At 36.8% G+C, this 25,999-nt stretch overlaps 1 protein-coding gene across 1 annotated transcript in view; it reads right to left on the bottom strand.

The window, feature by feature from the left end:
- The window catches only part of LOC141453713 (uncharacterized), a 26,394-nt gene extending 395 nt beyond the window's left edge, over positions 1-25,999 (bottom strand). The window contains exons 1-9 of the mRNA XM_074127251.1: positions 25,809-25,999; positions 24,303-24,424; positions 22,214-22,367; positions 21,054-21,236; positions 5,335-5,451; positions 2,632-2,723; positions 2,041-2,218; positions 1,311-1,437; positions 145-314 (exon numbers count right to left, since the gene is read on the bottom strand). Coding sequence (XP_073983352.1) covers positions 145-314; positions 1,311-1,437; positions 2,041-2,218; positions 2,632-2,723; positions 5,335-5,451; positions 21,054-21,236; positions 22,214-22,367; positions 24,303-24,424; positions 25,809-25,884 — 1,219 coding nt within the window. The 5' untranslated portion in view covers positions 25,885-25,999. The remainder of the gene's footprint in view (positions 1-144; positions 315-1,310; positions 1,438-2,040; positions 2,219-2,631; positions 2,724-5,334; positions 5,452-21,053; positions 21,237-22,213; positions 22,368-24,302; positions 24,425-25,808) is intronic.

Genomic DNA, 25,999 nt, shown 5'->3' with positions numbered 1-25,999 from the left:
GTCTCCTATCTACTACTGAACGATTCAAAGGGGACTTTGTAAGATAAATTTAGCCAAAGTGTCTGGGCTGAGCAATAGAACAAAGTGCAGTAGATTGGTACTCAAAGTAAACTTAAATATCTTTAATTATCAAGAATTACTTACCAACGCCATTGAAGCCTACTGCCTTACATCTGTAAGAGAACTGGCCATTTGGTACGTTAAATATTGGAGAATATTGTGGTGTCCGGTTTGTGTTCAACTTGGACACCATTGTATTCAGTATTTCCTCGTAGTTGATGTGTTCACAGGCTAAACTCAAGGCAAGTTCTCGCCTAAAAATCAGAAGGATACAAATAAAGTAATCATCATTAGTTCGCAGAGTATGGCTCATCGACACTGATTTACTGATCCAAAATATAGCAAGATTATAACCAATTTCGGTAATAATTTTTCATTATTTAAGTTTTCGTCCTAAGATCTAGGTCATCTTCAGGGCTTATGCTTATAAACAATTATAATTCATTTTTTTACATTGTTAACGTCAAAGATTGAATTTGTTTGGAGTGCCTAAAAAATTACGATTAAAATTGCCAAAATCTTTCTTATAATTAGTTTCCTTAAGTTGAATTAGGTAAATTTTGACAAAGGAAGTTTATAGCTAGTTAAAACAGAGAAAGGGCGAAATTTAGTCAAGACTAAATTCTAATGATTGAATTAGTCATAGCCTAATTAAGATTGACAAAAGATTAATACTTATTCATCTACAATAATTTGAGGATGATGAATTACGGCTGTAAAGTGTGATTGTATGCACAAGAGCGGGAGCTAACTTGAGGGTCACAAAACGGAACAGTTGCATTCATCAAGAACCTCTGCCGGACCACAACGTTAGTGTAAGAGTTATCCAGCATTGAGAGGGCGTACATTGGTAACGGGTAATGGTTACCTATGACTGCCAATTCCTTACTCTAGCCAAGAGAGCCTGGATAGTTACCAGATGTTGAAGGAGAGCAGTGTCCTCCGTAGCATCACGGAGTAATTATGGACTGTCGATTCCCTTATTCCAAGAATTTCCCTGGAGAACGTGCTTTCCTCAATCCTTCTCGGAATATCTAGGCTCTTTCTCAAACTTCACTAAAAAAGAACCTGGTTGAGTAGTTACATCAAAAATCTACTCAGTTCGACCAGGCTGAAGAAGTGGCTAGATCAGTTCCGTTACAAGATTATGTGTATACTTTTAGTCATTTAGACAATCTTTAATTTTTCTACCTTAATCGGACTACATTAATTCAGTCATAACAAAGAAAAATTTTAAAAAAAATCCTTACTCAGCCAGATCTAAGTAACCTATTTCCTCCGGAAGGGTGCCGTTCTTCTGTTTCACCAACAAAGTAGCCAAAACTTGAGCCGAAGCTGCCTGTTTCGCCATTAGTACATTTTTTCCTTTGCTTTCCGCTAATTATTTTTGTTGCATTTAAGAAGAAAAACACAAAACGAATGTAAATTAAACATTAATTTCATATTCTATTAATTTTAAATGTTTTAATCAGTTAACAATGGTAATAATCCACTTTGTATTTTGGGAAACTGTTGGAGTAATTAGATCTTGTTTACCTGTAGGGAAAACGTGGGATATCAACTCCCTTTGGGATCTTAACAGGTACCCCAGCAACATGAGCAACACCTCCATCGCTCACGCTAATGCCACAGTGACCAACAACTACCTCCTGTGACATAGAGCAAACTCCTAGCTCCCACATATCATACCTTCCCATCTCCTTTTCAAAAACAAGATTACGATTGATGCGACACTCCGCTGGAGACCAGCCATTGTGATAAGAAAAACGTCGCGGTAACCACGTATTTCATATGGAGCCTTAGTTACCATTAATATGAAGACCAGTTTAAAGTGCTAAGACGAGCTCAGATGGGAGCAGAAACATCTAACTGATGGTGAAAGTTAGTGCAAGCAATGGAATATCTTTTTCACCCGCTGGCTTCTAAATCTAATACAAGCTTTAAACTATTTTTTTTTTATTTTGCAGTTAATTCACTTACCTCCAATCGTATGGAAACGGCATGCAATGTACGGCTCTTTTGAAAATGGTTTTATCTGATTTGGCACCTGAGAATAGTGTAAAGATAAATTATTTTTTTGAGCTAAATTTTGTAAGAAGCTGGCCGCGGTCAATTCGTATTCATTCATAGCCATTCTAAGATTCCTCGGGTCGTCTGACTGAAAAAACAAAAAAAGTATTAATAGCAATAATACTTTGAGCAGTGGATTTATTATTTAATTTATTTTAGACATAATCCATTGCACTAGAAGAGACAAAGTAATTCTAATATCTTAGTGATTAAAATGCAGGTTATGAGAACATTTGGACGATGTCTCACTGTGGAGAAACTGAACAAGCCATTGGACGGGTCAAAGATCACCCGGCTTGCCCCAAAGCTCTGGCCTCATACACATTTCTGCCATCACTTCATGAAGTCATTGCATTCGTGAAAATAAATGGAAAAATTTGAATACTCTAGGAGTAGCCCACAATTTGGAGGTTGTACCAAAGTTTAGAATCGAACAGTTTAATCTTCTATGTTCACTAACTAGTATTTCAGAGAGGACCATGAATAGATAAAAATACTTACTGATAGATTATCATTTAAGTGATCGTCAGCTAAGAATGAAGGATTTCGCTCAGGAGTCTGACTTTGGCTGACTTTTCTAAATCTTAATGGTTCTGAAATTAAAAAAAAAAACCATAAAAAAGTAAACCATATGTTTTATTGAGAGGTTATTATAATTGAATCAGCGAAGAGTGGGGTAAACGGACGGCCGACCGGGTGTCAAATTTCAAGCTTAAAAGAAGAAAGAAGAGATTAAAAGAAGATTATTGAAGTTAAAAGTAAAAAAGATCTAACCCATATACTTAGGAACTAAAGTATCGCTGCGCAACAGATACCTTCATATCGTAATAATAAAACATTCTATAAGCACATTTAGGATATAAACACATCATTGTAAAACCAGGTAAACTGAAAGGTTATAACATATGTTTGTTCACATTATTAAAAACATCGATTTTCAATGTGCAAATCAACTCATGTGTTCATATTTTGAATATTAAAGAGAGTATTAATCTAATTAAAAATTTTGTGTAAAAAATTCACATGATTTTCTCTCTCTAGAATTCTCCAAGCTCCAACTCTCTGAAGCTCGGCATTTCCCAACAGATTTCATGTTCACTCTCTCTTTACGGTCCCTCATTCTACTTTAGTAAGGGTAGGTATTGTAATGGTGCAGATCTTTGATTTTGTGTTCACTCGAAACAGGGATTTTCACAAAATGGAGTGTGTGTTTTATGGCGTATCCACCATAACTACGGTGACCATTATTTTTGTATCAAAAAACAGGACAAGGAGCAAAAAAAAACTATAAAAAATATTAATACGTTTGAAGGGAAGGGATTAGCTATGAGGTTAGCATACTGGACTCCCACGCGGAGGTCCCGGGTTCGAATCCAGCAGCTAGCCCTTAGATTTTCTCTTCCTAGGAGCTTCTTACAGCTCACTGTCCGGTGATAGACAGTGTTGTCTGTAACGAGAGAACACTGTCCGGAGGCCGACAGTGCACTGGATAAAGCTCCGGGCGCTAATAACCTCAGCTATTGATGCGCCAAAAAAAAAAATAAATAAATAAAATAAATACGTTTGTTAAAACGAGATCGGTTATTACAAAACAATGGCCATATAATAGTATAGGTTAGTTTAGTTATTAGTTTTTACATGACGTTCAGCGATCGATGTTTACACTAGTCGATTAGTCTACTCTATCGGTAAAACAGGTTGTGTTTTACGCTAAAAAAGGTTCGTCCAAAGTTAATGTACACAGAAAAATTTTTTCTAAACGATTATTTGCGAACTTAATACATTTATACTATATTTTTACATTCAAAAATTAAATTTGAGTGTAATTTAATTTTCATTGAAAAACAGGACAAAACAGTACAAATAAATAAAAAACAGGACATTTATGCTTAAAAAAAAAAATAAAAAAGGACAGCGTCTTAAAAAACAGTACTGTCCTGCCAAAAACAGTACAAATGGTCACCGTAACCATAACTTAAAGTTGAAATTTGATGTTTCGCCAAATCGTTAACAGAGGACGCCAATAAGAGCGAAGTTTCATCCACATTATACAATCAGTAACCTTTTAATGACTTAAAATTAAAATAAAGCTTATTCATTTATTAAAAGCTTTTTTAAAATAAAAATGTATGAGCTTTTTTGACAAACACCTAACAAGGAAAGTCTGCGCTAAGTCTGAGGACAAATCTAAAGTTTTACCAAATCAAAGTAACAGATCTTCGTGTGTTAAAAGTAAATGCCAAGTTTTAAAGAAAACGTAGGTGGCAGTCCGGAGAAAGTCTGTAAAAGTGAACAAAACTGATTCGAGAGTCTGGTTGATGTTGGCACTGCTATTAATAATAACCTACACATTGGGCAGGTTACTTGTAGCCAGGTTACACGGCAACAGTTATGCTCTCTTTCAGAAACATCCCACTTCAATTTGTGTCGTTCACTTTACTTTCTCAATTGATCATTTCCCACAAAGGGACAGGTAGGGGATGAATGCGCCTGGCTGACAGTGTGTGTTCGCTGGCTTGGAGGCGGCAGTGTTGTTGTAGTAGCTTGTCTAGAAATGGAAGGTATAGGAGTGCAAGAATTGTATGGCGCCGGTTTGAGAAATGGACTGGTCTATTGAACAAGGCAGCCGTTCGAATGAAGTTGCGGGGGGGGAGGGGCGAGTTTGAGTGAAAAAGTAATCTGGTAGAAGCGCAACCAACCCTCCTCGCATCCTGGGCCCATTTCCGGTCCTCCATACTGATTTCCGGCGTCCATATTACTGGCTTGCGTGTGGAATTATTACAGTATCGCTGCCCCGGCCGCTACTTCTTGGCATTCTGGCGATTTTTCTGTCATCACATTACCTTTCATTTTTTTTTCGCCAACAATTATTTCTTAACATTCACTAAATTCTGGGAAGAACATGTACATTTGTATTTATATTTGAGACGTTCTGGAGAAAATTTAAGAAATTAACGTTAACAAGCAAAGCAATCTCCAGGTAATATTTGTGCCTATAGTGTTGGGAAAGATTTCTTGACCCGGAGAAAGATTCACGCGTTCAGGATCTGCACTCCAATCAAAGGAATCATGGGGAATCTTCTTCGCCTAAAAGAGGTAGACGAAGCAGCTTTACCGTAAACAGGTTCCAAGAGCAGCGAAAGGACGCGAAGCAAATCCATATAAATGTTACTCGTATATCACAATTAATATTAATGATAATACTTTTCTCCAGCGGCGGTACAGGAAGATTATGCTCCACTCCTTCGCCCTCCAACAGTCTTGTAAACCTCACCATTAGGTTGTAGCCGACTGATTCCAGAATTTTCACCCTGTCTTTATCTGGAATTAAGCAACAAAAAAAAAAACTAAATTAAATAAATAGGAACTATAATCACTGCATCAAGAAAAGCAAGAGGATGCTCTAAGTTCCTTACTTATTGTTGGGTTTGTGGAAGAAAAGGACTGTTCACCCACGGGAAACAGGACCAACAACAAACCTTTCATCCAACTCCTTAAAAGAACCTCACAGTTTAAAAAGTTAAGTATTCGGGGTTGATTACTGTTCATGGACCAATTTTGACTAAAACTTTATTGCTACTCTAAAGTTGCACTACCAACTGTAGTCTATCTGCGATTTATCCCCTTTGAGTTTACAACTGATGCACCCAAACACAAAACAATGACAAATAAGTATAAAATAGCTTTTCCTAATACGGGTACCTTAAAACGTGATATATCCGGTCGAAATTGAGCAAGAATCAAAGATATTACGACGGGAATTGAAAATATAAATAAGTTCAATTTAATTAATAGAAAAAGAAGAGAAAACTTTAACCAAATAAAAGTATTCCAGTGATTATCGTAAATTGTTCAAATTAATTATAATTATATTCGTACATCCTGTCCATTTCGATCAATTCCGGAACATTCACCAACTGAATGACGAATAACGTACGATAGCAAATACATTTCCTATTATGATTGACTCAATTGTAGCCTTCCAACCATTAGAATTATGAACTCATCTATTGGGAATTATATCAAGTTATTCCCCTGTAAATATTTCAATTGTACTCTTAGAATAATATTACTTTTTATTATTACAGAATAGAAAAAACATTTGATTTAAAGAAAGCATTTAAATATCTTTTAATATTCAAAGTATAAAATAATTCTGGGATATTTCGTCAAAATAAAAACAACCTGATTTGAACTTTAACCTGACTTGTTACCTTATTGTTTACGTTTTTCTCAAAATGTAGATTGGAAGAAAAAAAATGATGTTCTCCAAGTTTTACTCTATCGTTGCAGTAATTTACCGTTTGAAAATCACAAAAAAGTTGAATTCCAACGAGTTTCTGCGCAGGAATGTGCGCACATACAAAAATACACAGCTGATTTGCTAAAACACTTTTCGGATTCGCAAAACCTCGCTAACTCCGATTTAAAAAAAAAAAATAAAAATACAAATAAAAATCGAAAACAAAGTTCAATCGCATTAAAAAACTAAACTTCCAAGGCGAAGAATAGAACAGAATAACTAAACTCTAAAATGAAATGAAACTGCAAAAGATATGGGAAGCATCTTGTGTTTGGCGGGAGACGGTGTGCAGTGCACTCTAGGGAGCAGACTATCACTTAACTTGCATGCTGGTGAATGTTTCAACAGTTCTGGAACGCGCTGGCATCGCAAACTTTACTCTTCTAAAATTTATAAGCTTTAACTTCCAAACTATATTTAAACTTAAATCCCGAAAGAAATGCACTACCATCTTTGGAAGCACATCTCAGGATGCTTAACTATTCAACTAACTGTTGAGTGATTCATGCTTACGTTAAAGGAGAAAGTATTGCGAACTAACAAAGTTTTTAAAATTCAAGTTTTCACTGAAGAAAAAACAAATTTCAATTGAAATGAAAACTCAATGGCAAGTGATCACAGTACTTCTCTTACAAGGCAGCAAAAAAGTAAAAAAGCAAAAATTATTTCTTCCATTTCTAATATTTCCATTACCCAATCTTCTGTCAGATCTACAACTGAGATGGACTGCGACAAAAACTGCAGTACGACTGTGTTTATAAATAAATGATACAGCAAAAATGGGATGCAAATAAAATTTTTTGAGATAAAAGTGTGAAAATAACATAGATAATGTATTTTTATCTATCACAGGTCAGAGAGCTATTGAGAATAATGTAGATTATTTTATTCACGCTCTAAAATACATTTATGTATCAAGATTTAGTGCTATTTTTGTTTCTTTAGTTTTGTTTATCAAACACTTCCGTCCCGCCACTAGAAAATTGATGTATACTTCCTGTACACGGTTGACTAAATCGCAATTGTTTTACTGCCCACAGCTCGCCTAGTTGATGTTGAAGATTGATCCTTGTTGAGCATCGTGAAGTCTAAAAGAAAAACAAAAGCCAAACTACGAGGGTCGTTTGAAAAGTCCGTGCAAAAATAAAAACTACTTAATTTTTTGGGGTAAACCTTTTTTATTTTTCAACATAGTCTCCTTTTAGGCTTATACACTTCGTCCAACGCTGCTCTAGTTTGTTGATCCCTTCCTAATAATAGGATTTGTCCAAGTCTGAAAAATAGCCATTCGTTTCTGCAATCACCTCCTCGTTTGAATAAATTTTTCCCGCCAGCCATTTCTTCATATTGGGGAACAAATAGTAGTCCGAGGGAGCCAAGTCTGGAGAATAGGGGGGATGTGAAACGAGTTGGATCACTATTTCCATTAATTTTGCGACCACAACTGCTGAGGTATGAGCTAGTGCGTTGTCGTGATGGAAAAGGACTTTTTTGTGGGCCAATCGTGGGCGTTTTTCTTGCAGCTCGGTTTTCAAACGGTCCAATAACGATGAATAATATGCACCTGTAATAGTTTTACCCTTTTCCAGATAGTCGATGAGGATTATTCCTTGCGAATCCCAAAAGACAGTCGCCATAATCTTTCCGGCCGAAGGAACGGTCTTCGCCTTTTTTGGCGCAGATTCCCCCTTGGTAACCCATTGTTTAGATTGTTCTTTGGTCTCAGGAGTGTAGTGATGTATCCATGTTTCATCCACAGTGACGAAACGACGCTTAAAGTCATGCGGATTCTTCTGGAACAGCTGCAAACCGTCTTTGCAACACTTCACACAATTTCGTTTTTGGTCAAGCGTGAGCAATCGCTGCACCCATCTTGCGGATAGCTTTGTCATGTCCAAATGTTGATGCAAAATATTATGTGCCCGTTCATTCGAGATGCCCACAGCACTAGCAATCTCACGCACCTTCACTCTTCTCACCATATCATGGATTTTATCAATGATTTCTGGAGTAGTAACCTCAACAGGGCGTCCAGAACGTTCAGCGTCACTTGTGCCCATATGGCCACTCCGAAAATTTTGAAACCACTTATAAACTGTTCTAATCGAAGGTGCAGAGTCACCATAATGTTTATCAAGCTTCTCTTTAGTCTCCTCAGGCGTTTTGCCTTTCATAAAGTAGTGTTTAATCAACACACGAAATTCTTTTTCGTCCATTTTTTGAAAATCACTCGACATCCTCGATTCAAACGAATGCCAAACACAAAGAAATAGACCGATCCGGCTGAAACTTGGTGTGTGTTCTTCCAAGAAATGCTACTAACTAAACATAACCTCGATACGCGCCAGTAGTGCTATCTCTCTGACTTTGCACGGACTTTTCAAACGACCCTCGTAATTGCTGGCAATTTACTATTGAAAATACGACGATAAATTTTCTACGGACTTCTAAATACTTTATACAAAATTTCAAACTGAAATGAAACAACTCACAAGCCAAACTCTCTAAAATTCAAGTTGAAATTGTTGCAGAATGGTGCTCACCTTGTTGAATGCATATTCACGTACAGGTGATCACAATACAGTGTAGTACATGATTGTGGCAACCGTGGGCATCGTTGCTTTCACAGATAAGAGTGGTGGGAAACCATTCTTAAACAACCATTGCCCGGGACTACGCCGACTACGTCAACAACAACAGGCCATCGTGTACACGCGCAGCACAGCTTCCGCTTTACACACACTCGTATCGAACAAAAACACATTCACTTTCACACACATACAGACACATGCACCCCCCTCCCGTTAACACATGTTTTCAATGTTGACAATCAAATCTTCGCCAAAACTAAACCCAGTCTTTTTACCTTTCTTCTGGGTCTTGTTGTTGTTATTCTGACACAAGTTCCTGACATAGCAGTTACCGCCCGTATAATGGATGAGCTTTGGCTCTAGTCTTAGGCAAATAAAGTGTTAACTCCACTTCCTCTTGGTGTTAGAATCTGCTGAAGATACAGGATGTCCATCAACTTTTAAGAAACTTTGGGAACCAGTTATTGTTGTAAGAACAGACTGTGCTGCTGCGATCTATTTCAGAACAACTGTAGATCAAAGTTCTATCGAGGCAAAAGCACATTTAGATCTTCATAACAATGGAAATGGAAAAAAAATCAAAATTGTTAATTTTTAATAGAAAAATTAGCTCAAAGGGTGCTTCTTGAGACTGAATTTGTGCTTAAGCAGATGTTAACATCTGCGAATCGCACAAGATCACCGAAAATCATTAATCTAGCAAGCTAGTAAAACATTATAGTTATAAAATATTGAATTGAAACACAAATCAAATCCAGCATCCTGAGGAAATACCACCAGAACAATTCATAACATCCAGCAATGATAATTCTAATAATCGATCATCCAGATGTCTTTGGATTAAATTGGTACTCCTTTTCAGGAATCTGATTCATCATCTCTTTTTTTTCAAATATTAAATTAATAAAAAAGTTCTCTTGGAAAACCAAAAAATGTATGTATAAATGTATCCAGGTATCATTCCTACAGAAGTGAAGGGAAGTGATTCAATGTTTTGAAATAAGACCGTTAATTAAGACTGCATAAAATATTACGTCATTAAGGAAGACTACGTAGCGCATATATTCTTTCGTACATAATGGGAGAGATTTGAGACAATGAGTGTTTTTTTTTTACTCTTAGAACTTCATTTTCAAATATTTCGGGCAACTCCTGAGGTTCCTACACTAAGATATTTAGCACAGTTTTAGAGACTAAGATTTTGTAGATTCTAGTTCAATTTTCGTACAGATTTAAACTGCAGAATAAGAGATTAAAACTGTCCGGCGAGGACAGTTGTATAAGGGTTGATCGTCAAAAACTGCACGAAAAAGCGTAACGTTGAAAAACATCCAACTTTGACAATTTTTTTCTCTTTTTCTGTAAAAGATTTAAACTCCCATATTGGGCAAATCTTCGTTTACAACTGTAATTTTTTTGCAACATAGATTTCGAGAAATACATATCTGAAAATGGGCAAAAACGGCATTTTTTCAGAAAATGTTCTCGTTCTTCTTATTGTTGATCTTGTTACCTTTTTTTGTAAACAACGTAGCGCCTAAACGCGCGAACCGATTTCCGTGAATGAGGTGTCATTTGATTCGGAATTTTATGTAGATGTGCCTATTGATGTCCCTACCCTCCTTTGCAGCTGTAATTTTTTTTTGCAACAACCCAGATCTAATAGATTTCGAGAAAAAAGTTGCCAAAAATGGGCAAAAACGGCTTTTTCAAAAAAATGTTCTTGTTCTTGTTCTTGTTGTTACCTCTTTTTGTAAACAACGTAGCGCCTAAACGCACGAACCGATTTCCATGAATGAGGTGTCATTTGATTCGGAATTTTATGTAGATGTGCCTATTGTGGGTCTCGACGCTGTACTTCAAATGGGAGAGGAGTTAGCCCCATGTATGTGAGACCCCCTCCAAAATTATCATTACTAATAACTCTGTAAATCTTAGCCTGATTTTGTTAAAATTTATTGAGAGTGGGATCCACAACTACATGCTGATGTTTAACAGATTTTTTTTAAAATTTATTTATTTTTTAATTTAAGGCGCGTCCAACATCTGAGGTTATAGTTAAACCTGCCGCCTATCACCTGTCAACTGTAAGAAGCTCCTACGAAAAAAAATTCTAAGGTACCAAGAAGCAGCTGGATTCGAACCTGTGACCTCCGCATTGGAAACAAGCATTCGCTAACCACTCAGCTACTCCGTTTCCTACTATTTTTTTTTGCAATTCTTGTTGAGAAGTAGTATGCTTCACTCCCAAGTGTTATTTAAGTGGCTTGATAATTTCTGGCATATTAATAGGAAATTAAAATGTGTAAATAAAATTCAAAAATTTGAAGTATATCATTTTGGCGGATGTACTATCTTAATGACTAAATTTTATAATTTTTAGAGAATTATTTTTCTTACAAAATGGTTTTTAACAATAATTGGGTCACATAAATAACAGTTGAGAGGAAGTCTCGTGAGTTTTTTTTAACAACAGAATCTCTTTTTTTGGGTGGAGGGGTATTATATAAAAAAATGAAATGAAATGGCGGATTTAATGAATACGTAAAAACGTAAGGTGGTTGTGCTCCCTTCCGGAAAGCCCGGAACTGTTAAATTAATTCATAAAGGAGTGAATAAAAATTTATTTTTGCAGAACTTTCAGAGAGCAAGTGGAGGGGGGAAAGAATGATATAAATTCATAGGAGGGGGAGAAGGGAATACTTTAACTTATCCCCTCCAATTTTTTTTTTTTGCTCTCAACAATTTATTCTCAAGGAGTTTGCATTATAGCTTGCTCGTTAAGCAAGGGGGATAAACTTAAAATTTAATGGCGGCCAGCACAATTACCTTCCCCGCCTTGTGCTAGCGTATTTGTGTGTGCGAAGCAAGCAGTTCCGTCCTCTTCTAAACAATTATGCCAGTTTTAAGCTAATACCCAGATAAAACCTCACTGAATGAGGTGGGGATAGAAAGGACATTGGTGGCGCTAGCCGATTTGATCCTGAATTCACCTTTTGCACCTACTAAATAGCTTCTTGCTATGTGTCACTTGTTTGTGGCCATAAAATAAGTAACGATATTCTCAAATTGTACAAGTGATAATTTTGTGGTTAACTTATAAGCTTCCCTCTCACCCATCTTGGTTTATAATATGCAGATAAGAGAATGTAAGAAAGATGGAAAATTGTTTTTCTCAGGGATGACATGTTATTTCTCAGCTTAGAGACAAGACGGGGAGATAGTGTAGCTCGCACAGCTGATCTTTCTGTTCAACAGCTGATGCTTTACAAGATGATTTCCCCTAAATACATGGTAACTTCCATCTCATATATTTGCCCTCCACCAAGCACAAAACTAAAGTTACTTTCATGTGAAGAGATGTACAGCGACAGTGGTAAATTTAATAGTAAATATAAGTAGTAATCTCCTTAACAAAAACTTACAGTTTAAAAAGTTAAGTATAAGGGTTGATTAAACGCCACTTTTAAACCAGTAAACGTACTTTTTGGCGTTTAATCAACCCTTATACTTAACTTTTTAAACTGTAAGTTTTTGTTAAGGAGATTTTTGTACCTTTTGGATAAATTTTCCTTTTTGTCTATTTTGCTAAGTTACATATCTGCTGTACAGATTTTTTAAACTTTGGAACAAGCAATTCTATCATTATAACTTGATAAGGTGTTAAGTCGGAACCGTAACTACCACCGGAGAGTTCTTTTTAAAGAATGATTATAGTTGCGGTCCCCAAACCATCCCCAATAACAAGTTTTTGAGAAAGCGTTTTGATTATAATAGGAAGGTATTTGTACGTAAATAGCAAAATTAAACTGCGATTTCAGTACTTCCGTTTAAGAGGAGCAAGAAAAATAAACTGTGATTACCGTACTTCTCCCTAAAAGGCAAAGAGGCAAAGATTTTGAATCGAACGACAATTCATTGATGTAAATCGGTTCACTCATTGATAATTTTAACGATTGCAGTACTTCCTCTTAGCAGGTGTAAGAGCATGATGACACTTCACAGCCACGTAGAGGAGCTTTAATCACTTTTTCGTGCTAAATTTTATCAAAATCAGACTAAGCGTTATAGACATATTGGTAATATCAGTTTTAGAAAGGGCCTTATTTGGGTGGGGCAAACTCCCCTCCTGATGAGGCATAGGGCGAGACTTTTAAAGTGCAAATCTGTACAAAAATTTCGATTCAAATGACACTTCATTCATGAAAATCGGTTCACGTGTCGATAATTTGAAACGATTGCTAGTCTTCCCTTTAACAAGTGTAAGAGCAGATCGTCGCTTTAACGTAGGTAGGGGAGCTTTAACCCTTTCATCCTGCCAAATTTTATTTAAATCGGGCTAAGATTTACAGAGTAATAGTAATAATAATTTTGGAGGGGGCCTTACATAAAAGAGGCTAACTTCTCTCCCATTATCAAGCTCCCAAGTACAGCATCGAGACCCCCAAAAGGCACATCTACATAAAATTCCGAATCGAATGATACCTCATTCATGAAAATCGTGATATTGTAGCTGTGTTATGCTTCCCTAGGAAGATCCAAGTTAGTTATGGTATCAGGAGCTATCATAGATTAGCACTGCTTCTGCGTCAGCATACTCTTCAGCCTGGGCAAGAGCTTTACTAACCTTCTGATGTAGATTTATGTGAAATAAGAACTCCTACAATAATAACAATTATTCGCTGATTTGTTTTTAAATATCCTATTTTAATTATTTCTCCTCTCGCCAATAAGGTTTGACACAAACTTTTTTTTTCAGCACTGAATTTAAAATTCAGTTGAATGAATTTGGCGTCGGGTCTTCACTACAAATTAGAATGATTCGCATAGTTTTTAATGTTGAGCATCCAGTCATCAATGACTGGAGAAAATCTTTAAAGACTCTTCCACTTTAGATGAGGAACAGAAGAGAATCTATCTATAAAAAATTCTACATCGACGTACCGGAGAAAAGAACTGGATAGAGTTAAGTTTTGTTGGAGGAGATCCCCCCGGGAATGGGCCGTTCTCTATTCTGGGCACATCTCCTACATGCCATTTCCTTCACTTTACTCAACGCTTACAACTTTCAATTGGCTTCACCGGCTCTATTACTAACAGTTTGTCCTCTTCCCAGGTCTTTGTTTTCAACTCTTTTTATTAATATTATTCTGCTCCAACTGCCAAATATAATCCAAATTTTAGAAACATTAAAAAAAATAATAAAATCTCCTCAACAAAAACTTACAATTTAAGAAGTTATTAGTAAAAGGGTTGATTAAACGCCAAAAGGTAAACAAATCAGCAAGAAGTATCCAACATCTCATTCATGCTTCAGTAGCAACAAAATTCCTAATTTAAAAAAAAAATAGCCAATACTTTTGTTTGTCAAAAATAATAGGTAAGTAGAAAAATGAAAAAAAAAAAAAAAACAGATCTTCCATTTTCATTACAGGCCAAAGAGGGCGTGGCGCGACCTAAATGGATGGTAGGCGTGGTTTAATAAACTGAACTCGCTTCTGATTGGCTCTTCTATCAACCCACTTTTCACACTTCCATTCTTAACTGTGGTTGGCCATTTCTTTATTAGTAATTATTTCTATGAAAAATGGTAGTTAAATTTTTTTAATTAATTTTTCCACCGTAGGTATTTGATGAAGAATCAAAATGTGCAATAAAAAAATTTCTCAATAAAAAGTTATAAAATTAAAGATTTTTCTTGCTTAATGCCTTTTTTTCTGTACTAATAATGGTAAGGGTGAACAGAAAATTGGGAATTATGGTTATTTTCTCGGGAAGTAGGTAAAAGGAAATTGTGGGTCATGTTACATCTACTGTTTCCTGCCATTCTGTATATTTATCTGCATAGGGCTGTTATTTAACGATTTTTGAAGATTTAATTATTAATAGTTTGATACCTGCTATTGCAATCAATCTAAGTTAAATGGGCGCTACACTTTACTGAAACCAATATTTTGTATCTGAAAATGGCCTGCATAGGAGGGGCCTGAGATATCTAAGAAATTCTAAGCAATATTACTGAAAAGCTAATGCAGTTGAATTATTTAAATGAAATCAATAAAATATGAATGAAATGTTGGGTACTTGTTGATTTGTGTACCTTTTGTCATTTAATCAACCCTTGCACTTATTTAACTTTATAAACTGTAAGTTTTTGTTAAGGAGATTAGTAAATAATATTTTTAAAGGGCGCTTTACATAAATGGAGCTAACTCCTCTCCCAATATATATACCAGCTTTGAGACCCCCAAAATACACATATACATGAAAGTCTGAATCGAATGACACCTCATTCATGAAAATCGGTCCGCGCGTTTAGCCGCAACGTTGTTTACAAAAGAAGAAAAATTTCTGAAAATGACGTTTTTGCCCGTTTTCAACGTTTTTCTCAAAATCTATTTAATCTATGTGGTTGCAAAAAAATTACCCTTGTAAAGGAGGATTTGCCCTATATTTTAAAGAAAATTTGGAAATTTTATCTTTTATAGAAAAAGAGAAAAAAAGTTGTCAAAGTTGGGTGTTTTTCAACTTTAAGCTTATTCGAATAGTTTTTGACGACCAACCCTTATACAACTGTCCTACCGGGCAGTTTTAAAACCATCGATTTGTTTAATTAATACAATTCAATTATTATTTTTTTTTAAAACCTTCCATCACAGTTTTCGCGAGTTATCTGAGAGATTTAGACGCACATTTTTGGTTTTACCAAGCAAAAAGTGATTCGCATTACCCTGCCATCTTCATAACTTCGCTGGTTTAGATGAAAACCTTAACCCTTCGAAGGGTTGACAGTAATGCTATTAAAAAGTAAAGTAAAGTAATCGCCTATTTTTTTTAGGCGGGGCTTAACGTCCAACTACCGTTTACTAGGTGTCGTGGACGGAGGCGACTAGCAAACGTAATTTACTATTTCTCATTTAACGAAATCCAAGGCCAAGACCGGGAATCGAACCCAGTACTACAATGCATATTAGCTTCGCAGGTCTCGCCTCTAACCTCTCGGCTACCGTGGGCTTTACTATAAACAGGTTCCAAGAGCTGCGAAAGGACGCGAAGCAAATCCATATAAATGTTATATCACAATTAATAATAGCAATGCTATTATTTCATCTGTTTTGAGTAAATCCGCGTGAGTACTTGGTTTTCTTCATCTCTCTTCAAATGTTAAATTTAAATTATGTAATATTCAAAGTTGTCTACTTACTTAATTTGGTCTTTTTTTTCCAGATCGCCACGACCTCTATCAGCTATTCTTATAACTTTTCTTTTTCTTTTTGGACTAGATGTTTCTTTACTTTTACCCACCATCTTCATTTTCGTATAGGTTATAATAATTATATTGGGTGAAGTAAAGCCAATTTCGGTCACGTTCTGGCGAACAATGCGTTTAAACCATAAATGTATAAAATAAATTTGATTTGTTACAGGATGCGATGAAAGTCCATTGACCGCAGTTCTCATCAATTAAACTAGCAGCAGCGCACAATGTGAACCGCGTCAGAGGTTTCTAGCCTCCAGCTAGCCACACTAGCGCAATCTATCAAGCCTCCACACGTATTAATATCATATTCCCGCCAGTATAATTCTACGCATGCGCGTATGCATAATATAACAACAACAGAACAATATGTATTGGTACGCCTTAGGCTAGCAAGCTCTCTACGTGTTTCCAAAGATTAATTCCGTTTATGCAACGTCAGTACTACACCAGTACTGACGTACTCGTAGGTAATAATTCAACAAATGAATAGATGTATTAATGTCAATAGATTTAGGAAATTTCATCCTATGGTACGAAAGGAATTCCAGCTAAACAATGTTTGTTTGGAAATCAAGCTGTGTATAGTTCACATGATAAATGTGGACGAGTGTCCGGGCGTTTGGTGAGCTCCGGATAGCCCTCGGATTAAGTTAATTCTCCACGCCCACACTCATAGAGGATCGTAAACAAAATATTCCAAAACCTGAAAAATCCCAGGCAGCAGGACCTCCTCCATATTTTTTGTCCATTAGGATCTTATCAGGGGATCCAATTGTAACTTAACGATCAAAATTCCACAACCGGAAGTGTGCCACGTTATGAATGGATTGCGTCACTTCCGATTAATTACAACTATTACGATCATTTTTTTCCCCCCTCAATTTCTCTGGACTGAAAATTCCTCGGGTCCTAAAAGTGGGCATTACTGCTTCTAGGCAGGAAGAAAAGATAAGAAATTAGGTGGTTGGTAGTTAACAGCATTTTGCGTACAGGTAGAGTCAGTAGTAGAGTTTAGGAGCCAGAGTCTTCCTAAATTTGAGCTTCAAGGAGTCAGAGTTTCCTTAAAACTGAGCTTTAAAGAGCCAGAGTCTCAACTACAAGGCGATGATGCTTTCGAATCTTTTTTTTTGTTTAATGTGATATTTTAACTGTAACATGTTACGTAAAAAAAGTTAACTCTAGTTTTGAAACCTCCTCAAAAAACGGTGCATGATCAATCTGTTGGAACAGGGGTCGGCAACCTATTTTAAGTAGGGAGCCATTTTTCTCTTAAATAATTTTAATAAATCTTACCAAGAGCCGCAAGGATGTAAAAAACTCTAGTAGATCATTTGTAATCTCAAATTATTACTTTATGTTTTTCAATAACATTTAAATGTTTTATATATTTATTTTCACATATTGCAAAGTAAATAAACGAATAAATAATAATTAAACCTGTGTTTGAGTGAAAATGGCAGCAGTCCTATATATTACGTACTGTACTTTAAAATAATTATATTCAATTTCAAACCTATCACATTTGAAATTCTTTTTGAAAAAATATCTTTACTTTAATAAATGAAATTTTCATTTGTTTCAATAAAATTGAAATATACAATTTATTTTGGACAGGCTGAAGAGCCACACAATTTGGATAAAAAAGCCGCATGCGGCTTGCGAGCCGCGGATTGCCGACCCCTGTGTTGGAAGAACATTATCGTAAAAACACTGTTCAATCAATCTTACCAACTGCAAATCCTCTTTGATGGGGGGGGGGGATTTTGTAAATAAAGAGCTTTGTGATGCCCATAAAGGTTGTATTAAGCAACATATAGTACCTATTTTACTGTCTGAATACAATAGTTTGTAACAGTGCTGATAACATTGAAATATACAGGAGGGGCGATGGCAACACTGTGAGATAAAACGCAGTAGAGGTTGGTAGAACTGCCTGGAGGTCGGTTCGCCAGTTCATCTTGGGCTTCCATTTACCCTATCCCTTTCCTCCCGTTCTCTCGCCATTGTCTGACTGTGTGCGAACAGTGACCACCCTGTAGATGTGCGGGACATCCCTCCCTCCCAGTAAGAACTAACCATTGCCCCGAGATTCATAGAGATAAAACGATGAATAGAGAGATTCGCCGAGGAGACTAACTTAACGCCATCTGTTAGTGGCAGTCTGCACTACCATCATATTAGTCGGCGTCGCTCGCACAGATAATATTTAAATAATAGCAGTTAACTTCAAACTGTTTATGATGCAGCTGCTCAATGGTTTTTTTTCACTTCTTCTCTGCTAACAAGAAAAGGAAATGCAGTCGAGAAGATTTAGGTCCACTTGGTATGAAATAGTGGGTTTAAAAATGGTGTACGTGGGTGTGTTTGTCTTTCATTTAGGGGAGATCTGCAGCCTATCCTACAAAGCGTTACAGGTCGCTAGCATAGGCGATTTGGGACACACCCGTGCCTTGCCCAGGGTCATTTCATTTTCTTTCAATCCTGTACGCTTCGAAACTGGATGAGTTATTTATTATTCCAGCAGAGATCATCAAGTATCCAGATGGCACCTAGTTCAGGATAATAATCTCCTTGCACTTTCTGTTGAGCTTGATGATGAATGCAACTTTCTATTGCATGAATTTCCGTACAGAAGAAGCTGGTTCTTGGCACAAACGTACCAATCTTAGTGCGCGCTTCGGATTTCTCGACCTATCTAAGTAAAAGTTAAGTACAGTAAAGTAAAATAAAGTAATTGCCTATTTTTACAGGCGGCCTTTACCTCAAACTACCAATTAGGTGTCGTGGACGGAGGCGACTAGCAAACATACTTTACTGTAAATTTCTTTTATTAACCAATAAATAAAATCCAAGGCCTCTAGACCGGGAATCGAACCCAGTACCACAATATATATTAGCTTTACTGGTCTCGCCTCTAACCGCTCGGCTACCGTGGTGCCTCCTATCTAAGTACCAATCGCACAACCTGGATAGTACAGACACGCTGTTCCATTTCTTCTTGGAGCACAACTTAGAAAAAAAAGTTCTGGACGAAGCAGTGTGGTCCAGTATCTTTCCATCATTATCATTAGCAAAGAGAGCTAGCGTACAGGGATGAGACTGCTTCCTGCTGATAGTGCCCTCCTTGTCTCCAGGGCCGTCCTTAGTTACTCAGAGCCTCCTAAACCTTCATTCAACAACAAGGTGAAGTAGGTATCAGTTTAGGGATCGTCTCTTTCCAGTTCTCATTGCTCCCGTCATACTTAAACGTTGCACCCTTCCTAGCGTTTTCCCTAGTAGTAAACAATTTCATCTTACCTGCCCAAATCCTGAAGGAAAATCACAGTTTCTCTTGTACGTCTTAGGATTGTTGAGGAACTGGCTAATGTTTACTCGTCTTACCACAAGAACTTGGGTGATTTTTTACTAACATACATATTTCAATTTACCTGTTACAGGAACAGGTACATATACCAAAAGAAAGCACTAAGTAATCATCTTCCATTGGAAATCATCTCCAGCCAGCCAGGTGCTATGAGTTGTGGACTTGAGTGTTTGCGGAGGAAATTTGACACGATGAGTTTCCTTATTGGAATAAAAAGAAAGTAAAAAAAAATTCAAGAAGTTTTTGTAAAGAAACTGTCAAGTTTAAACCGGGAAGGAAGAGCCCCCTCCTTTAAATAAAGAACGAAATGAAGAGAGATGTCTCGGACTTTCTAAAAGAGTTTTGTAAAGATTTGTGCGATTCATTCATTCAATACTTCTTAAGGAGTGGGGATGGTTGAAAGAGGGGAAGAGGTGGTTAATATTGACCCTGCTGAGAGAAAACTGTTCCTTCCCCCACCGCGGAATAAGTCTTTTAGCATTCAATATGGAGCGTGTGAATAATTCAATGTTGGCGGAACTGCTCCCTTAAGTAATCTCCTTGAAAAGTTGGTAAACATGGATGGGAAGAAATGACATGGTTCGTTATCTTTTTCTTTAACCTTTCTCCTTCTATCTCTTTCACTACTATTTCTTATTTTATTCATATTATGATGATTACTTCTTTCTGTTTGAATAAGATATATTTATATTATTTAATTAATGCATACTCAATCAATACATGATAATAAAAGGCACGGGCATTCATCACGTGATTCTAAACTAACTACGAGTACTATTTTTTTATTTTATCCGGTAATGATAGTTGGTATCACTGTGATTTGTTTTGAGACAGTTATTCTAACGGAAATGAACGCCGGACTTGATAAACGCATTACTGAAGCGCAAAAATGGAGAGGTCAGCAAATAATCATATATATCAAATAATCATCAGGTCAGATAGGATTATTTAAAAACGGAGTTAAGCTCAGCAAATGCTATTGGAACAATGGAGAAGTTGGCAATGTGTAGTTGAGAAAGAAAACAAAGTTTACATCTGAAAGATCCAAGATTTCAGGCCTTAAGTCAGAGTTCCGGCTAACACGATGTCTTTAGACAAGGAAAGATCTGTAGAAAAGCTGGTGATAACTCTCCTAATTTAGACGAAAAGAGAGTGTCTCTCTCAGCTGTGTTGCTTCGCTAACACGATGTCTTTAGACAAGGAAAGATCTCTAGAAAAGCGGGTAATAACTCTCCTAATTTAGACCTAAAGGGAGCGTCTTTCTCTGCTGTGTTGGCTTTGAAGCTTTGGCGCTTAGAGCTTGAGCTTCCCTCTCTCTGAGATCAGGAGAAGCTAAAGCACAACATTCCACGCCATGTTCTTCTAAAACTAAAACTAGCATAAAAAAATAAAACAATTATTTACAATACTCTTGCGGTGGTACATTTTGCTCTTTGTTCCAAATGAAACGGTTCACATTGACCGCATGTGGCTCCATCGTGATTGTGCTTACGAACTTCTTCATAACATTTACTCCATTGTTTATGATTTCTTGGAATAACTTCTCCCTGTTCCAGTAAGAAAACCAATCCCCTTTGCTGTACGTAACTGTTGAAACAAATAATAAATTATTTGTTAGTGCTAAAACAGTTTACTGATTCGTGTAGGGTTTTAGAGCTTAAAGCAAGTTTTGGACCATATTGCAATGGAGAACCTAATTATTGTGAATGAGGATTACCAAACACCCCGTTTTTACGAGGACTCTCTCCTTTTGAAGGCACGTTCCCGGTCAGAGAATAATTTTATCCCGGTTATTTGCTAAAACTTGTAAAGTGCTCAGAAACCTTACATCCTTCAACAAAACTATCTGATCAGAGACTTTGTACCTTCTTGTAGCATCCCAGCAATAGAAGTTAACCTCTTCCATCTTACCAACTCTACAAATAAAGGACTGGAATAAGCCCCATTCTAAAGAAATAGCTTAATTTTATGGACATAATGCTCAGTGAGGAATCCTACAGTAATCAGATTAGATGTCCTTGAAAGACATAGCGACTTCCTAACCATCAAAACAGCACTTTGATTGCAGCGAAAACCCATCGAACTCAATGAACATTATGAAAGTGCGATTTTTGGTGTGTCTTTAATTTCGGAAACTTGATTGAACTATGATTTACTCTGTTTGATAATATCGGACCCGGATAAAGTACAGTTACTCTGGCCAATGGCAGTACGTTACCTGACGCAAGATGCGCTACAGAGAGGTCGGGCTGGGGGGACCACTGCAAGTCAAATCTGGATGGAATCCCACACCAGCCTGGAATTGACTCTAGAGATATCTGACTGTTCTCTGGTAGGACAACACAACCCTTTCGACCCAGATAATCCCCGACTTATTCGATGATTCCCATTCTGTACCTAGCTTAATAATAGGTTTCCCTAAAACCATCAGCCATCTGGAGTCATCTAAGAGCCAGACTGCTCTTAAAGCTGAAGACCGTGTTTTGAAAGCTAATTGAGAAAAGTTTCAGTAGGAGCTTCGCAAACTAACTTGCTCACCCAGTAATAGGAATCATGCAACTCACTGCTTCGATATTTCCTAATTTTGGCATGATCTTCCACAAGGTCCACATATCGTTTAAACTGATTTATGGTGTCCTTCATGTCTTCGTATAGCGCCTGGCTGTTATTGAGCGCTGGCCTCTCACCTCTTTCAAGCTCTTCTTGTTCTTTGGCTAACTAGAAGGACAAAATTTGGGTTGAATAACTCAAATGTCATTTATTTGCTTACTTCTAGGCTTCAGGAAGTACCTTGATCGTGTTAATTTGTTGAGCTCTGACCGGAAATAGATCCAGGTTTTGTGCGTGCCAACGTAGTACGTGATCAGCATCGCTTAAAAACAAAAAATCTCCGCTAGTTCTAATTTGAAAGTTGCTTTAATCGCCACAATAAGAGAGTAACGACAATATCAGCCTCCAGGCTTTACTGAATAGTTCTTTTAGTATTTTTTTTTAAACTTGGATTGCTCATCGTGTAAATTTTGCGAACTTTTTTTTTCCGGGAAGATTCATACAAAGGCAGTAAGGAGAGAGGAAGGACATCCTCCAAAAGGCCATTTCACGGTAATGTACGGTCATATCCCTTAGGCCAGTGATTTTCAACCACTTTGCCGCGGCACTTTTGCGTGCCGCAAAAGTTTTGAAGTGTGCCGCCAAATTTTAGAAATGCATACAATAACAATTATATATTAAACGTAGAAGACGATATGAGAGTAGCATTATCATTTATACGACCAAATATAAACTGTAATTATCAACAAAACATCAAGCTCAAATTTCTCATTAAAAGTATTCTTATTATTAACTTGTAATTAATCCCTTAATAAACATATACTGTTGTTTTTGTAGTACATATTATTTTATTTTATATTGAAAATAAACATAAACTATTTTACACAGTGCATTATGGGATAAGTAAAATACTTTTAAAGTTATCTTATTGTTGGTGTACCGCCAAATTTTGAAATTGTTAAAAGTGTGCCGACAAATCAGATGTAATAACACTCTCATTCCGTGGTCTACCCACGTTAAGTACTTAGGGCTAACTTTAGACAACAAACTGACTTTCACTACACCACGTTCAGGACAAAGTAAACGCAGGCAAACTGGACTACACGACTATTATTTCCTCTTCTCTCACCTGTCTCCAAAATGACTGTGGACCAACAGACTCCTCCTCTACAAAGTAGTCATTAGGCGCCGATGTTGCTCCTACGCCTGCTCCGCCTGGAGCCTTGTAGTAGCAACATCAAACAACTTCAGATAACCCAAAACAAATTTCTAAGACTCGCAACAGACTCTCCACGACGCACTAGAATTGACTCACTCCACGGAGACTGCGTCCATTATCCGCCGGTACACTCCTATATCCAAAATCGTCTGCTCAAACTCCTTTCCATCCTAGACTACCATCCCAATCCACTCTGCCGCGACATAGCCTCCTACAGATCCAGAAGGATCTGTAGAAACAACATACAGACACAGAAGACTAAAACATATCCTACTCTAACTCTCTACACTAGCTGCAGGTTTTTCCTCTCCTTTTTTCCCTGCATTCCAATCCTCCTCAACTAACTTTTCTCTTACTTCACTTAGTTAAGAAGGTTGAAATGTATTGTACATTAATACTCCTATATTTATTCTATGTATTTATTATAATAAATATTTATTCTATTCTATTCTGTTAAAAGTGTGCCGCGACATAAAAAAAAGGTTGAGAATCATTGCCTTAGATTGGACCATCAAGGTGGATTACATGAGTTCAAGTTCCGACTTTCTCAGGGATAACTCTATCGGTTTAATGTAAACTTTGTGCCTAGTTCACAAACATTCTCTGTAACTTGATGTCAATAATGTTTCTAGAAAAATTGAAGCGATTTTTGGATACGTTGGGCTTGCCTTTGAAGCGCTATTTCATGTGAGATATTTGATTTTAAAACACTGCAAAATTTTTTGGAAAGAAATTGAATAAAAAATGTTATTTTTAAAGATTTCGAGTTTTCTTTTTTTTTTTTATAGTTAAAGAAAAATCTTGAGAGGAATTTTTCTTCTAATTTAAACTACGAAAAATTAGCGAAAAACTGTGAGGAAATGGTGGGAAATAAAGATGATTACCTGGATAATTTTATCTTTCATGGTAAATATATCTAATTTTCCTTCCGCGACATCAAGATTTCGATAAAGATAGTTGGTAAATTTTCTGTTTTCATCTTCGCTTCTTTTAATGACATCTTTGTCTGAAAAGAATGATTACTGATGAAGTGATGATTCACTTATGACGCTTTGCTTAAAACTGAAACGTTTTCTTTTCGGAGCTATGGCTGACAGTTTATGACGTCGTCAGTGGATCATGCTAAAGTCGGTAAGAAATGCTTTCGCCCTCCATGTACACTAAAGTCAGAATTAGGGACATGGTTGAGAGAACACTTCCTCAGTTGGTTCAGTGAGAAGTTGCTGCCTCAGCTGGAACCTTCTTCACAATTTGGGATGATTTCACCTCAACCTAAAGGAGCTTCCAAGCATTCTTATCCAAGAAATCCGTTCAATATCCTCCCTGGCCATAATCTGAGTCTAATCAGTGGATGATTCCCTTATAGTGGTGCCATAAAACAGGGCTTCAACATCACTAACTTCAACTACATCGACAACATCTGCGTTATTGTAACAACATGACTGTAATCTGGGCACACCTGATTGTTAAATTCATTGACACATTATTTTTTATTCAAATAAAACAAAAAAGGCGTGGCAAGTATGGAAGCCCTTAATCAAGTAGCCTAAACTGTGGGTACCAGGAACTTAATAAAAATGTAAGGATAAATAGAAACAGGTCAGCTGAAAGGTTTCAAGCAGAGAGGTTGCTAAAGTTTACTTCTTATAAGGTTAGCAAATTAAAAAATAAGTAAGTGAAGGACTTCTAGATCTCGTGTGTTAACAGCCAACTATAGCGCAGGTTACGATACTGCCGAGTCCACCGGTGTTGGCAATTTCAGGGTAGCGGGAAGAGCTACGCAGTAAGACACGTGGCTTCTGTAACTTCCAAGATTTCAGATAAGGCAAGTTCTGGAAATGAAATTACCACTTGGTGCCTGCGTGAATGAAGATGACCAGAGGCGTCCAACGAGATGAGTAAACAACCTGTTTGCAAAGCGTAAGTTCACCCTTAAGGCTATGCGGGTGCTGCATTTGGACCAGCTAAAGATTAGCTGTTGCGGAAATTTTGTTTCCTTAGACTTATCTTGGATAATTATAGAAGGGATTACATTAGGGCAATTAGAAGGAAGCATAATATACAGCCAAAATTTTGGAGACTCAGCATCTGGGATGATAACGGGGCCACACAATGTGAATGGAAGGCAAAGCCAAAGTTCATGGAAACCAGATCGATTAGCAGAAGAGCAAAAAGGGGATTTTTCCATTGAAAGATTATAAGAGGCAAGAGGGCTTTTCCTTTCAGAATCTGTCTTTTACTTATCGATAAATTTTATCGCTCCTAATCGGATAAATATTAAAAAAAAGAAAGAGAGGGAGAAAAAAAAGTTAAGCCACGCCCTACCATAATCCAAATCTGATTGGAGGATAAAAGAGTATCTGCTACTAAACAAGCAGAGACCTGTATACCTTCAATGAATGCCGGTGACTTCCTTTCAGCGACCGGAAGAGGATTATCTGAGATGTCTGAGAGATAATCGATCATTTTCTTTCTTTAGGAATGATTGGTTTCACATTCACAAAAATATAATCCCTGATTGCTCACTACTCGCTATATCATTGGTAAAAATTTTACTTTATTACAAAAGGGTTTAAAATGT

The sequence above is a fragment of the Rhodnius prolixus genome, unplaced genomic scaffold (genome assembly GCF_049639745.1).
Source record: "Rhodnius prolixus isolate KJV_2025 unplaced genomic scaffold, Rpr scaffold_3, whole genome shotgun sequence".
Taxonomy (NCBI): domain Eukaryota; kingdom Metazoa; phylum Arthropoda; class Insecta; order Hemiptera; family Reduviidae; genus Rhodnius; species Rhodnius prolixus.
This window is presented reverse-complemented; position numbering and strand designations above follow the sequence as displayed.